This window comes from Eleginops maclovinus, chromosome 7 (assembly GCF_036324505.1).
Source record: "Eleginops maclovinus isolate JMC-PN-2008 ecotype Puerto Natales chromosome 7, JC_Emac_rtc_rv5, whole genome shotgun sequence".
In the NCBI taxonomy this organism is placed as follows: domain Eukaryota; kingdom Metazoa; phylum Chordata; class Actinopteri; order Perciformes; family Eleginopidae; genus Eleginops; species Eleginops maclovinus.
In genome coordinates, this window is record NC_086355.1 from 12,455,518 (window position 1) to 12,471,857 (window position 16,340).

Here is a 16,340-nt window from a genome sequence, read left to right on the forward strand (position 1 = left end):
CAGCGCAGTCTGCTTAAAAAGCCTGTGGAGTCTGAGGGCCCGGCTCTCTATTGTGTTCCTGTTAATTGATTTGCCATCTGTAACCTTGATGTAATGTTAGACTACATGATGCTGAACTGCAAAACAGTGACGCTGTCCTCTGTGCTCTTTAAAGTTAACAAGCTTGCTGTCAGGAGAGTGATCCTCTGCATGACAGATATTTACTGTAGGGTTTTTTATCAATATTGTCCCACTATATTTAAATCGGCAAGACTTCGTTTATCCCTCTGTAGCTTTGGGCCTACATGTGTTAAAGGCCACTGGCTTGTCTGTCATCCTGAAATATGCAGGGATAGCTCCCTGAATGGACATCCCTCGGAAAAAGTGACAGTGTCTGCCGACAGTTCTTCAAGGTCTCATTTTCAGCATGCCTGTGGCCACTGGCTAACCATAAGATCACTGCTTACTGACGCTCTGTCTCTCTCCGAGGTTGGGAGAGGCCCTCGCTACATGTCACCCTAAAACATATACTATTGTCTGTCTGCAGTGTTTATGACTAGCGACAGGCACTAACTGTATGTCCCTGGGTCATATAGTCTCTCTATAATACTGTAAAAACCCAGTGAGCGGTAGGTTTCTGCTAATATCTGTTTGTTTGCATTCAAAGTGAACCCAGTCGCCTTTCTCAGCTCAAAATGAGCTGCAGTAGAAGATACAGACTGAAGTCAATGGTTACTTAATGTTTGTTGAATGTGACCGAGCTGTCTGCTCTGGTTTTGGAGCAGCTTGCCAGGAGGAAAAAAAAAAGAAACCCTCTCAATTTCGGCCTTTAAATATCTGAGGGTGGCCATGTTCATTTGAAAAGCTAATATTTACTGCAGCCACGCCACCTGCACGAGGTAAGAAACCGTGTCTGCGAACACGCGTGCAAACTAATACACACACATGCATGCAGAGCAGTCGGAGGAATTTTAACCTCTGAGGGCGGGCGGACAGAGAGGGCGGAGAAAGAGGGTATTCATCCCTCGCCAGGAGTTTGCAGTCTTCCTAAGGCTCTGAGGGGCAACCATACAATAAAACACTATTTTTCTAACCTTTTGTTTTTTTGCAGTGTTTTTCTATTCTTTGTGATTTTCATTTACCTTTTTATCAACATTTAAGACATTTTGCGTAAGAGGCCCAGCTGGCCTGCTGAGATAACTTAGTTTTAAATAGAAATTTTAAGGCGGCAACAACAAATTCATTAGTTGATAGACTGAAAATGTATCTGCAACTAATGTGACTATAGATTCTGACTACACATTCTTCTTTCTGTGTCTTTGTATGCACCACATAAACCAAAGCAAAATGTGTAAACCTACTTGGTAATAAAATCGATTCTGGTTCCGATTAATTGTTGAAGTCCAAATTTAATAAAAAAGTGTTGGTTGGAAAAAAAAAAAAAATTGGATGATGCTTTGGGCTCTAGGTTATTGTTTTTTACTTTCAACATTAAAGGAAAATAATAATCTTAATTGTGAAAGCATTATAGTAAGGAACAATGGCCATATGACTTAAAATAATTGTGAGTTCTTGTCTAAGTCCTGCTTTTTAAATGAAAAGTGCAGAATCATGAGCAGCAGATTAAATATGGTACTTAAATAATGTACTGAGTAACCAGTGGCAGATTCTTACACTAAAGACGAGATGATGAATGAAAATTACTTTAGAGAAATACAAGTTTAAGATACTAGAGTGAAAGGATTCATATTTTAATATATGAATAACGTAGTTTACTCGCTTGGATGGTTGTTAACAAATGTTTTCTCTATCCTAACACGTGAACACTCATTCAGTATGAACAGGATATGGCTTTTCAATTTGAAGTGTACTTTGGTGTTAAAAAGTCTCTCATGTCAGTAATAAAAAGGCCAGAGCAGGTTTCTCTTTTCTTAACAGAAACTCACAAAAAGTGAAAGATTAAACAATTACCTCCACGCTGAAGAATTCCGTGTAAAGAGGCCTTTATAAGCCATGTGTACTCTGCCCTGCCTGCTTTGTGCGGATGCCCATGCTGTCAGAGAACGGCAGCTTACGAAGCGCGCTGTCCTGTGCCCAGCGGGGAGGCTCGCTCCCTGGATGGATAAAAAGACAACCTTAATTGCCTTTCAGTCCACCGGCATTGTCTAGTGCATGCTGCCTCACAAACACTTTGGAACAAAGTCACCTCTAGAAACTTCACACCTAAATGTCCTACATGGGAAATTCAGCTTTTTTCCATTAAACTCTCTTTTTCCTTTCTGCTGTGTTCATTTAGATGTTAACACTCCTTTCAAAAGGCAAGAATCTCTGATAAGCAACAATATAGGCACATATTTTCTCCTAAGACTAAACAGGATTTTTAATTCCTTTGTGATAAAACTGTAAGGCAAACCGGATCAATCTTTATATTTCACTCCTCGTTCTTTCTGTTCCAGATGAAATCCATGCTTGATGACAAAACAGACACAGGAAGTCCACATCTGCTCAGAAACAGTCCGATGTCCGAAGACTTTATATTGCGCTCAAGATAGTTGATGACTTTCAAAATGAAAGATAATCTGGCCTTTATCACAGCCATACCATGCAGATAAAATAGGAAATGAAAACCTCTGCTGTCATAAATCACACTAGAGGCGTGTGATTATGCACCTATAACATTATCATATTACAAACCCAGCGATATGCAGTGAACCACTAATGTGTCTGTGTCTGTTATGTGTGTGGTGGTCCAACGTTTAAGTGCTGAGTGCAGTATAATTGAATCATTTGACAATCAGAGAGATTTACAGCTACTTTAGCATATGGGAGCCGTCACATTATCAGTTGTAAAAACTGTAAAGCTGAAATCTGAAAAATATGTCAGCACTGTTCTCATTCCTTCACATCTAGACTGAATCTATTTGATAATTTAATGTATACTCAGGCTAGAAGGGAAGCAGCATGATCTCACTGTATATGGGTCTGTTTGAGTGGGTCTGTCAAATAGTCTGGTGGTCAAGCGCAGACTCGTCTTATCTGAATTAACCCAATTTCTAGTGATGACCCTTAAGCTCTTAAGCACCTAAATGCCTTGAAATCTCAGAGAGGAAGCAACAAGTCAACAATATTCAGGAGGCCATACTGGGTGGAAGATGTCTCTGCTCCTTTTTTTAATCTATGGTGGGGCCCCCATTTTGTCCCAATCCCTGTTGCTGGATTAACAAGGAGTGCAGGCCATTTCTGTGTAGTGCTCCTCAGCACTTCTCTAAGGCCCAAGCAATTGTTGTGGAGCAGAGATAACAGGATTGGTATGAGAGAAGTGTCAATGTATTCGTGTTGTCCTTCAGCCACAAAGGTGTTCTGCTATTTGTCCTACGGCAGGGCAAACAAACCCTGAAGCAGTCTCTCAGCTCACATGTGACCATAAATTCTAGGTAAAGGTGCTTTTGGATATACAGTATAGTGCAACCCAAAAACTGGAGATATGTGGTAATGTTGTTTTTTATTTATTTATTTTAATCTGGAAATACCTATGCTGTTTTGTACTAACAGAAGGAACAATGAGACAGTGTTCAATGTGTTTGTGCCGATTAATTGTGAGCGATTTGTACACAGGCAAGCAACACTTGCATTAACAATTTCCTATAATAAATGAATAATGAATGAACATTAACTTGGTTTTTATTTGAGATTGTCTTTCAATTACATTACATTAGTTTAGTTAGTTAGTAAGTTAGTTAGTTTACCAGTTAGACGATAAAGTTTCAGTCTTTTTTGGAAAGAAATGCTTTAGATAGACACGACACTGCTAAAAACGGTGAGACTGAACCAACAGTTACATTATGTTCTGTAAAACCAAAACAATCAATTAAAAAGACACTAAATGCTCTGTATAGCTGAAATGAATTATATATTTTGATAAATCTCAAGAAACTGAGGTATTACTCTCCCTAATCAATTTAACTTAAAGGGTTTGTATTAGCTGATTTTGAGGGTGAAGGTATACCTTCAGAAACAGTTCATGGGAGTATTACCCTTTTGTCCTTTAGTTGTAGAGATAAAATAGGCAGTCCTTGGTTCATCTAAGGATACGTGTACTGAACTGAGATTTTCAAAGTATTAATAATTGTTCATGGTTACAGTGTCTTTCACATTCATCCTCATTAAATCATTTTATGCCTCTGGACATTCATTTGCATTTATCAAGGATCTTTTCGGCCATCATCCTCCACCAAGAAAACAACCATTGTATCTGCTCCTCTTCAATGTTCCCTAACCACATATTTTTCACACTGATACTGCAAGAGTACAGAAGCTGCCGCTCCACGGTGCTGCCAACCATCTCATCTCCTGTGTAGCGCTAAGGTGCCTGCTTCTGTTTTCCCTCTCAGCCCTCGACGGGTGAGAGCTCATCAGAATTCAACACGCCTACCTGTACGCCTGTTTTTCTTCACGCATTAGTTTTCTCTGTGGCACCCAGCTAAGCAAGGAGGCACAAGCCGAGGAGCAGGCAGGTAGAGACATGCAGCCCTAATGGAAGCCACTGTCTTCCTGTAGATGTATGTCTGCCGCTCATTCTGCTGCTTAACTAAAGGATGTAAATAAGCAGAGAATGTACGTTGTGTCTTCTTCTATCACGTGTTCATTGACCAAGTCTCTTGGTACGCAGTTCATTTTCAAGTAGATTGATATCTGGTGTTTTTGAATGATTCAGTGTCACTTGACAGGGATAATAACAAGTGACTCAATAGATTTTCAATGACTCAGACAAAGCAATACACTGAAATTTGAGATCCGCGCAGCGTGAGAGAGTATTTACTCTGATTCACGGAGTCCTCATTAACTGCATCAATAGATGCATTGGAAGAGTGTTCTGAATTTCACTACACATCATGTCATCATGTTTTTGAGAATATAAGGAAGAAAACAACTTATTACAATTAGACAAGACACATACAAAACTTTGTCTTGGGAGTGTCCAAAACTAGTTGTATGCTGCTTTCTCTATAAAAATGATTTCCTGATCTCTAGTGTAATCACTACACATCATTGTTTTAGTCAGTGCTAAAATGCCACAGGGTGTCCAGCTGACTCAAAACACATTTCCTCCTGTCACGCATAACAAGCCAATGAAATTAGTATTTTAAATCGTGCCATTTGCCTATCGCTTTGTCACCATGAAGTTGTATTTAATTGAAAACTGTTTGCTCGTTCACAGACACTAAAGCCCCTCAGTATGGCTCTGATCAAGCACTCACTGACAACAGAGGCAGGAAACAGTAAATTAAATTGTTCTAGCAGTGGGGAACTCATCAAAAGTCTGAACTGTATTGGATCTTTTGTTTTAGTCCATTAAAACTACCTGGACATTAACACATTTAACAGAGATTAGTGATTACATTTCTTTAAAACCAAGAAATATCTTAAATAGGAGCCTCCATCCCAACATGTCTATCATCAGTCGTTTGTCCAGTTAAATGTTTTAAAAGTTGCCTTCAGACATATTTAAGATACATGTGTGTGGTTAGTTCTTTTCCACAAAACATCACACTCACATCACACTCAGGCTAATTATTAATGTGAAGAGCAAGGAACATTATGTGCATTCCTGTCCAGAAATCATTTCTAGCCACGCACAATGCAGCCAACATTCAATCGGCTGCAATAACAACAATAACAGTTACATTTACTGCTGCTACAAACACAATTGAGCCCAAACGTCGGAATCAAAAATAAATAAATAAACAAAAAGAAGATTCAAGAGGACTTGCAGAGTCATGTGCCACGCTGCTCTGTCCTGTCCTGCACACATCAAATGCTTGCCTGCCCTTCCACGCCACTATTCCTTAACTGAGGACTCCTCTGAGTCCCCGTCACAAAGCACCGAGTCAGCATTGTCAGTGACAGGCACGCAACGACCCTAAAGGGACACAGCTGACACGCAAGCACACACACAAATGTAAAGACAACTAGTCTGCCTACTTTTCACTCTACACACACACACTGATGCATTTCCTGTGTCTATATCACACACCTCAGTGCTAAGAGCTACTGACAGGTGGATACCAGCTCATGCTGCGGCGGTGCAGTGTCGGTCTGCTGTTGGCTGCTCCTCCCAGGCCGCTTCTGTTGCTTTATGTTAAGGTGTGCAGCTTGCTCCTGAGGTCTCATCCTTTAATCTGCCGACCACAAGGTATTATACAGTAGCTGGAAGGCTGAGCTCGCCAGCCATAGGTGTAGGTCTCTGCAGGGTTAACCTGGATCAATACTGCACACACACACGCTAAACATTACAACAGGCCTCAAACTGTTTCCCTGCCTGCTTTCCTTCCGCCTGTCTCATGCTTCTCTGCAGTCTCTCTCTCATTGTCGCTCCTGTCTCACTACTCCCTCCAGCTTCCTCTTCCTCTATAGTGCAAGCTTAACTTGTTCACACACACACATGAACGCACTACCTCTTCTCTTTCCCCTCCCTCTGTCTGCCGGGAAGTTCCTCACAGAGTGAAAACACATAAAGCAACTAGCAGGTGGGGAGTGAAGATTTACTCTCTGAGAAACAGAAACACTGACAAGCCTGGTCAATAAGCGGCATATTTCAAAACACACCTGCCAGTCACAGCTGCTGTCACTGAGGAGTCCTCCCTGTGCCAACAGCAGCAGTACAAAGCTTTTTGAAAACAGCAAAACACACGCTGCAGCTCTCAAACACAGGGTCAAGAAACGGGGCCAATCCGGGAGACACTGGCTGACACATGCATGTTGTGGAGTTTAATAAAAACTGTGTGTTTGCTTTTGATCAGTGCTTCTGAACAAATGAAGGATCTGAAAAATAGCACTCTGGGTGTATGTGTTTGCTTTTTTATATATTGTTTTAATATTAGTTTAGATGTTTGGGGAAATCCTATTGTCAACAATGTGTTTAGCATGGAACAGTTATCAGTTCACACCTAGATATAACTTTTGTATATATTTAAATATTTATGAGGATCTCAAATAAACACACACCTGTTCAAATAAAGGTCATTTTAATTAAACAGAATTTGATTAAAGGTCCAGTGTGTAGTATTTTAGTGGCATCTAGAGGCCAGGTTGCAGATTGTGAACAACTGAACCCCTCCCGTTCCGTGTTACTAGATAACGCACTGTGGCCTTCAGGTGCATTTGCTCCACAAAAAAATCCTAGTTTTAGGTGATTATACTAAAGATTTATGAAAAAATAAAGTATTTACTGAATATGTTAGGGCTTAAACAAGTCCATTACACTGAAAAGACTGAAACATTGACTTTAATTAAATGTACTATGTCAACAGATTTCACATAACTGTATTAGATTAGATGAAAGCAATAATATTAAGTTTAAATAACAAATAGTTGGGTCATCTTAATATTATTGCCTTCAACTAACGTCATACAGTTATGTGAAATCTATTGACATAATACCTTAAATTAAAGTCAAAGTTTCGTTTTTTTCACTGTAATTAATAAGGTGATTGAGAGAATATAAGGTGGCAACAATTTTAGTAATTGGCTAATCATATTCAGAGCAAAGAAATAGCTGGAAGTGATTGTGAGCTGCATCCCAGAAATAGTTATTGAAATCCCTCATCACTTTTAATACATTTAGAGACCTTGTGTCTCTAAAAATTGAAATTGACCAATAAATCGATGTATTTATCACTTTGGTTACACTTACTCAATTAAATGTCACAAATAATTGACTCCTTAAAATCACGAGCAAGTTCATTAAAAAAAGATCAAACAATATATGAGAACAGAGATTAAAATGTATTTTACTTAGGTGAGTAAAGGGTATCAAAGTTAACAACGTGCAGATCCCTGATAAACCATTAAGAGATTAACGAAGTAGTGGAATTATTTTTATAGGACACACTTGTACTAGTTGGGGGGGGGGGGGGGGGGGGACATAACTAACAGGTTTAAGGTTAAAATGACATCTACAGTTAGAGCATTATAATGACTGGATTATATTTACTGACAGGAGGGTGTTAAAGAAAGGGGCTGCAAAAGTGTGTATGGAAAAACAACACGTTTTCCTTACTGTTATGGGCAACCAGCTATTAAAAAAAATGGGTGAAGTTAAATGGATAAGGGCTTCCAATACATTTATTGCACACAAAGTGCTCCTCTCAAAACCTTGAATCATCTTGTGTCACGTGACTAACACGTGGCTGAAGTGGCATTATCCCTGTCAGACTGTAATCCTGCAGCTAAAATGGCTCCAAATCCTGACCTACTCTCTGACATGAGGCAGGGGGCATGAGGAGGACTTGAGGCTGATTTAAGGCTCTGTTTGTGTGTATTTGTTAGGTGGAGGCCTGTATGCTGTGTGGGAATGTAATATATAGACTAATTCCATTATCGGAGAAGCTCAGAGGGTTGTCGGCACTGATCAATATGCGATAAAATACTTGAGTAAGTTGACATCGATATCTCGAGTAGAGAAGCCTGAGCTAAACTGCAGAAGAGAGAGGGTGGAAATGCCTGTTTTGTGTGGGCAGCATTTTTTTTTTTTAAACAGAGAAGGCAAAGAATAATTACTGGTGATTGCAAGAAAGCCTAAGGCAAAGGTTTGTTGTTGGTACTTCTTATGTATGTGACTATAAGGAAGTAGAGGCTAAACGACTGCTGAGCTTGAGCAAGTCTTAAACTCGCAAAAGCTGAAACCTCTTCATCCTCCACAAACTGCGCAACAATTTATGTTTGGTAATATTTTGTATTCAAGGTTGGATTTTCTGGCAAAACCCTATAGTATCTAAATACACAAATACACAAGAACAACACAAACTTTAAAACCAAACAAAACAAATGTTGGGGTACCACCTGAGGCTCTATATTAACAATTAGAGACGGTCTCTTTTTCTAGACAGGATATTCAAGGTTGCAGTCTACTAATTTAACAACTATTTCCAGCCCTACTCAAGCTTACGACTCTCCTCCACATAGAAACACCAAAACAAATCTGCAAGCGTTTACAGGCCGGCAGCTTTTATCATTCCTGGCAGAAAACATACAAGGCTGGTTCCCCTCTTTAACAAACACCCTGTCTAAGTTGAAGGAGCTATTAGGAGTGAGGGCTGACCTCAAAACCTGGGTGCTCATTCTTCAAGACAGCCATAACACAAATGCTCTGAAAGCGCTGAGTTAGTGTGAAAGCCGGGTAGAATAGAGTACAATCATAATAATAACACAGATTATAAGATTGTTCGTTTTCTGTAGAAACATCTGCAGTGGGGGACTGCTTTTTACAAGGAAAATAGGAGCCTGCAAAAAATGACCGGTGATATGAAATGCAAATCAGAGCTGCTTTTTGTCTGCTGGCATTTAGGTCATTTGATCAAATCTGTGTGTGTGTGTGTGTGTGTGTGTGTGTGTGTGTGTGTGTGTGTGTGTGTGTGTGTGTGTGTGTGTGTGTGTGTGTGTGTGTGTGTGTGTGTGTGTGAATAATGTGCCTTGAGCATAGGGATACGCCAGCTTTGATGATTTGTGGTGATGGGAGGAAGCAGCAATACTGTAAATGTCTGAGGTGACCGCTCATCCATCAAAGGATGCAACAGCTACACTTGTCAACAGGAAGAAGAAACAAGTCCTTTTAAATCAGATTTTTTTCATAAAGTGCAGCACATTTGATGTACCATCTTCAGCGGCTCTGCATCCACGCTGCTGACATCAAACCCTCCTTTGAAGCTTGTCATTCTATATCTCTGTAATTTATTCTCACGCAATGTTGAGCGACCAGAAAACGGCCTGCCTGGAGTCACTCCTCACACCACTTAAAACAATACCATCAAGCAAGCAACAATCTCTGAAATTAACTGTTGCCTCCCGCTTTGGGGAATGGCACTAAACACGTGTGCAATGACAGGGACACACACACACAAACGTCTACTGTTGTTGAAGAATTTCACTAGCGGTAACCACAACTCTACTAAGAATAAACTGCCTGTCTCTGTTACACTATCTGATAGGGCGGCTCAAATTCAGCTTACAGTACATAACATGGAGTTGTATGTTATTTACACCCGGTCATGCTTACACACAGCCGGCTTCATTCTATGCAGCAGTGACATTGTGAGCTGGAGGGAAGTGGTGAGATACAACGCATGCAATCTAGGTGGTATGCATGACATGTTACACTGACACAAGACATTCACATGCAGGGAGGATGATGGAGGGAAGACAAGCACCGAATGCTGCAGTGGAAACAGAGTGTGGCTACCTCGAGTGATCTGCAACTTGAGAAATCCGCCAACTAAAAATCACCTTAACATGTACAGAATAAGCGTGTGGATGTTCAGTAAATTATTTTGTTGGAAAAAATGCAATCTTTCAAGACCCCATTAACTTTTGCAACCCTCCAACGTGAGCTCATGCATGGCTGCTTAGGCATCAAATATTTACTATCCTGCCAAGCTGAAGATGTCCGTGCTTTTGCCTTTGGGTTTTTTCAACAAGATCGTGCTATGCTATAGGCACACTCTTCAATTTTAATTGGATTTGTGTCAGTGTGTGCTTCATTTAACCTGACAGGGACGGACAATTCATCAATCAGTGTCATTTCGTTGTTTGCATGCGTGACAGAGATGCTGCTGAAGAACTCTATGCTAAACACATACGCCCAATCAATCAATCGGCTGGAATCCCATAAACTTGCAGGTACATTTTTTTGGTTTGATTCGTGATGTTTAACTCGTAAAAACAGCTCATTTAAAATGGGAACATAAACGCTTATAAACCTCAGGACTAAGATAGCACTCATCGTGTACAGGAGAGCTACCGCAGCAGCCACTGGGAAACCCTGAGTATGGACTGTTTAGTGACACACACACAGATTGACCTCTTCATGACAAAACATTCTGGGCCTCCAGGGAAACATTAACCGAGGGTCAGCGAGAAAACAACTAACTACAAACATTTTTTTCACATTCTCTTCACTTGCCCTGTGTGTGCAGCTGCAAGAAAATACTCCACTGAAATGCTATGTGGTGTGGTACAATCAGAAGGACTCCCATAGGGTCCTCCCGTTCCCCTGAACTCTATTTGTCTCTTTCTGTCCTTCCATTGGTTTCTCACTAACACTCTCTCACATGCATGCTCTGTCTCTGTCTCACAGTGTGACTGACTGGGTTTTGGCATGTGCTCGGTCATTTGGCAGGGGAGCAGATGGAGCTGTCCTACACTCCAGCACCTGCCGGGTCTCGGCAAATCATAGTCAGGATCAAGCACAGCTGTGTAAAACAACAGGCTTTATGACATATTATAATAATAAACACAAATTATGCCGAAACTAAAGGACAGGCTAAAATCGCTGCCACAGCTGAGTTCTGTGGTAGGGTTGCACACAGTGAATGTTATATCATGTAGATATGGTGCAAATAAAGAAATACAAAATAATAACAATCAGTGAACCAAAAGTAAGAAATGTTGACAAATAATATAAAAAATTACAATTAAAAGAATCAACAGTTCAATAGTTGTTGTTCACTTTTTCCCCTTCTTTTTAAGAGTTACATGGTAAAATCAATACCCCTTAGTGCTACAGCCTGCAGCCGGTTAGCCCACCTTAGCATAAAGACCAGAAGCAGTCAGTATGCTATGCTAAAAGGAGCTAAGCCAAACTCTGCAGGTTGTAGCTTCATATTTAATAGACACGCAACCAGCCCAGGGGTCAGTTCATACCATGAGGGTTCTACAAGACCCCCCCACATTTTTAATGATTTATATTTCAACCAGCCTTCTAAAAATATTAGAAATTTCCCCCAGTCTTCTATTTTCTTCAGGCCTCTTATTTCGTGCTCTGCACGTAATATCTACATTTAAAATGTCTCCCTCTTAAACTCAAAAACAAATTGAGTGGGCGGACAGTAAGACAGAGTGGAGTTAAATGTAACTGCTTAGTGCTGGGATATCAGTTAATAAATACATTTTATTTTTGCCTCACAGCCAGCTACGATTAGTTTATAGGTCAAGAAAGGGCAAGATTAAGAGCTGATAAAGACAATTTCAGTTAAATGCACAGCCATAAACCCTCCTGTTTGTGAGCAGACCCATCACAGTCTGCTGCGTGAGGGGTAAACCCTCTCCAAGCACAGCAGCCTCACACAACAAGCCAGTCTTTCTGACAGGGGGGAAGAAATGCTGCCCTCTATCAGCAGTGCTCATTTCTCCCCCACTCAGGAGCGCCCACACACACTGAGAGGAAAGCATAAGCATGCGTGTGGGTCATAAACTCGTCCTTGACTCGGAAGTCTTCCTCTTCAGTCAGAGACAGAGGAAACACAATGGTCAGACTGTGCTCCAGGTTGTGTCAGAGGCTCAGCTGTTTGCAGGCCTTACTGTGGATGACTTGTTCTGTTGGGAGGGGGGAGTTTCCCAGCTTCCGCTGCATACATATGGAAAAGGATGGAAATGGTGGCTCCGAGTGGGTTTATGAATAAGAAAGGTCACAAAAGGGCTGCCGCTGTGACATAGATGGAAAGCCCACTCAGCAGTTCTCCCTGCCGCACTTGTGGGAAGAAAAATGAGCACTTGAAGGTTTCAATGAAGCGATAGCTTTACACAGCCGCTTTTATTGAGGCCCCTCACCATGCCATGTATTCACCGTCATATAAAATCAGCACTCTGACCACTGCACCGCTCGTAGCTTGGACTGCAGGCCGGGGCTTGCAGCTATAAGTGCAGTCTCTCCTGGGAAATGGGTGGAAATTACAGGGTCCCCAAACTGACAGCAGTTCCTAACAAATTTAAGCTGTAATCATGGGATTCTGTCTGATATCAAAAGATATTTTAATGATCACTTGTAGAGTGAATATCAGGGTGTCGCTGCAGTAAACTAAACTTTTTGTTTTCTGCAGATTATGCGGTGTGGTGCTCTGTGCACTGGAGGACTTTGGGTGCATTTTCTGAAAGCCTTTATCGCTCAAGCTCCTATAACGAAGAAAACACTCAAAACTGGTTCCTATGGCAACGTGGAGAACCTAACCTGAAACAGTTGGAAATGAATACAGCGCTACCTGAAAACACACACGAAGACACACATATTTAGTCGAACAATGGCACAGTTTTGCTCCCACACCAAAGTGCTGCTAATGTGAAAAGACTACCTATCCACATCTGCTGCTTCACAGGAAGCTCACTTATTTGGAATTAAAGCTGAATGCAAACGGGACTAAATATATGCTTTTCTCTAGATCCAGGGATATTGTGCACAGTAGGATGCATTTTACTACTCTGAATGGACATAGTATTGAGATCCTCAGAGTTTAAATATCTTCTGGCTGGAGCAAAAAGTTACGCTTGATTTTCACAGAGCTAATTTTCATTTTGCTCAGTACCAAGCGAATAATTGAGGCTGAGTTCTTGTCTGTGTTGCATTATGGTGATGTTATCTATAGACTGCCTCTGCCTGCTCTCTTAAACCCCTAGTTCCATATTATCACTCCATCCTTGGATTTATTACCATTTATTCAACTCATCATTGCATCTTCGGGTGGCAGTCTATAACTTTAAGACACGACAGGCATTGGATTCTCTATGTATTTATAAAACCCATAATGGCAACTTGCCATCATATACCACTTACTTTGCAACACACTTTAATTAAATCCTAAAACCTGACATGAATAGACACATAGGAACATTCAAAAAGATGATTACAACCCGTCTCCTCAATGTAATAAATTGTATCTCTGTTGTTTTTTGGTTTTCTTGTTAACATATTGTTTATTTATTTATTAGTTTGATTGGACTCTCAACCTCATTGAAAGTGAGGGCAAGATGACATTAATTCCTTGATATGTACATACAAATTGGGAAAAATGTATATGCAAAACAATATATGCATATTATTTCCTAAGTCCAGTAGAAGCGATTAATAAAAACATTTGACCTGGGTGAAGCTTCAGGCCAACAGCATTCCCAACGTGAGGATCTGAGCCAGCGTAACGGAGCCTCTTCATGAGTCTTGATCCCTACCACTCAACCTGCTTGCATAGGATTGGCTGAATGTAAGCATTACGGCCCCGTGGCTCACCCTGATTGGCTTTTAAGAGTTTTTGCCATATTCATTTCACCTGTCCAAGACCCATCAGGGCTATAAAGTTCCAGCAGGGTTATATGGTGTTGATATGGGACAAGGACGGGGTCTGGCCGTGTGAGAAATGCCACCTGCTGTGCGCCTCAGCTGCCCATCCTTCTACAGCAACCACACCCTACCGGGCACAGTGCGAGGAACTGGCACACGAAGGGGTCCGAAGTGCTAAAGTGTTCCTCCAGCATGTAGCTTTTAGCTGGGATTTTACAGCTTTTGTGTTTCTCCAGTCTTGTAGTCAAGCTTCGTGTGAACATATCTACACATAACCCCCCAGCGCCAAACACTCATATCCACATGCTGCACACATACAGACATACTGCAACAGAGGGATATAGAAAAAAGGAAGGAGAGAAAGAGCAGCTGTTACATCCTCAACATACTTCCCCCAAACAAAGAACATGGGTACTAATTGCATTACTCATAATCATTATTTATTATTCATTAAATATTTACATGCAGCACATTTAAGATTCGAGCAATTCATCAAAACCTGCTTTGCCGAACAGCATCCTAAAACATCTGCTCAAACTCATGTCGGTCAACTATGTGAAGTATTGGGAAGGCTGTCATACTTTGATTTTGTAAAAGGGAGACTATAAGAAGGTAGCACTGTCAGATATTGAACGTAATTGATTAGAAATACAATGTTTTGGATGACTGAAATGTTTTCTAATACATGTAATTTAACTGCTAATAGTGCTTCTTACCTACCTGTAAAATACTTGATATGAAACACCAACATTAGTTTGAGCAGATGCTTTAGGATGCTGTTTAGCTAGGCAGAGTTTGATTAATTGCTTATGTCTTCAATGTGCTTAATGTGAATATTTAATGAATTATAATTATAATTATGAGTAGTGCGGTTTGTTACCAGGTTGTTTTTAGGATAGAAGTAATTTTGAGATGAACAGCTGCTCCATATTTTCTTTTTCAGATCCTTCTGTTGCTAAAAGTATGCAGAAATGTAATTGTATTTTATTTTCTAGTAAATGATTTTTTCATCAGTTACACATCATCTTGCACCAAGGACAAGAATCGCTGAAGTGGCTCACATGCTGCTGATCTCTGAGCAATAAGGGTTTGTTATTCTTCTAAAATGGAGACTTCATCAATAACTCTCATCATTATATACTAAGAAATAGTGAGAGGAAATGTGTAACAGACAGGCTACAAATAAAAACGCAAACAAAATAATGAGTCATTCTGCAGTAATACGTTTACTCATGCAACAGGTCGGAGCGGAATGTGAATGGCAGCTTACTGAGAAATCAATCTCTACAGTTGCTGCTGCGATGCACATGCAAGTGTCGGGGAAAAAAAGGATTCCAACTATGGGGGAGATTAAACAGCGATCCCACCACTCTGATGACACACAACACATTTACAATGCTCTCACATCTTATCTTGTGGCTCCCTTAAGCTATACTGTATACTCAGTTGCACTAGCAAGTCTGTTATCACTTCAGGAGTAAAAATTACACCCTAGTCCACATTCAATCAAAAGTTAATAATTGCTTTACAATATAGTAGTGCTAAGGGAACAGCTGAAATACAAATGCAGTGCCTTGAACACACTGAAATAAAAGGCTTCAGCCTATACCTGAAAAGTTGTCATTAATTCTTGAAGTGAAAATGAGGAACCTTCTCGTTTGGAATCATTTTTCACACCATAGAAGCTTAGTCAAAGATAAATGATTCCATAACATGGAGTCACGCTTAATGAAGATTGAAAAACCTCAGACGGAACAAACGTATGTTAAAGGCACCGACTGGCTCTTTAAGGAAGAAAATGAACATAGTTGAGAGACACCTCTGGCATCTGCTTCCCTCGCTGCACTAAACGGATCACTTTGAGCCATCGCTCCTCACAGACAGGTGAGGGGGGACATGAGGAGTCAGGAGGAAGGGGCAGCGGATGTGGGTTTAGAGGGGAGCAGTGCACTGCCTCCTGCTATCACTCCGGACAAAACCGGTGTCTGAATTGGAGAGCTTCCCCTACACCCAGGATCAACTGGGGAGTATTAATGGATTCGGAGTGGATCAACTGATGGCTATCGTATTACGCTGTTTTGACTCAGTGTGCACTGACGACCCAACACACACATGTGCATGTGCACCACTGTGGTGCAATGCAGATGTTTACACCCACTTTTGGTCTGTATCCTTTGGTGTGAAAAAAAAGGTATTGCAATCAATTTAACTTTATTGAACAACACTAACATGAAAACAGATTTCTATGAAATGCTCCAAC

At 40.7% G+C, this 16,340-nt stretch overlaps 1 protein-coding gene and 1 long non-coding RNA gene across 5 annotated transcripts in view; one reads left to right on the top strand and one right to left on the bottom strand.

Annotated features, from left to right (window-relative positions):
- LOC134866907 (uncharacterized) overlaps positions 1-3,388 on the top strand; it is a 7,238-nt gene extending 3,850 nt beyond the window's left edge. Inside the window, exon 3 of the long non-coding RNA XR_010166088.1 lies at positions 2,436-3,388. This is a non-coding gene — a long non-coding RNA (uncharacterized LOC134866907). The remainder of the gene's footprint in view (positions 1-2,435) is intronic.
- The window catches only part of igf2bp2a (insulin-like growth factor 2 mRNA binding protein 2a), a 41,573-nt gene that overhangs the window by 20,126 nt on the left and 5,107 nt on the right, over positions 1-16,340 (bottom strand). Inside the window, exon 2 of one of the 4 annotated variants that reach the window (XM_063887116.1) lies at positions 1,951-2,093. The exons of the other annotated variants lie outside the window; for them this stretch is intronic. Within the exon in view, the coding sequence (XP_063743186.1) occupies positions 1,951-1,994 (44 nt within the window). The 5' untranslated portion in view covers positions 1,995-2,093. The remainder of the gene's footprint in view (positions 1-1,950; positions 2,094-16,340) is intronic. 4 annotated transcript variants of the gene reach the window in all.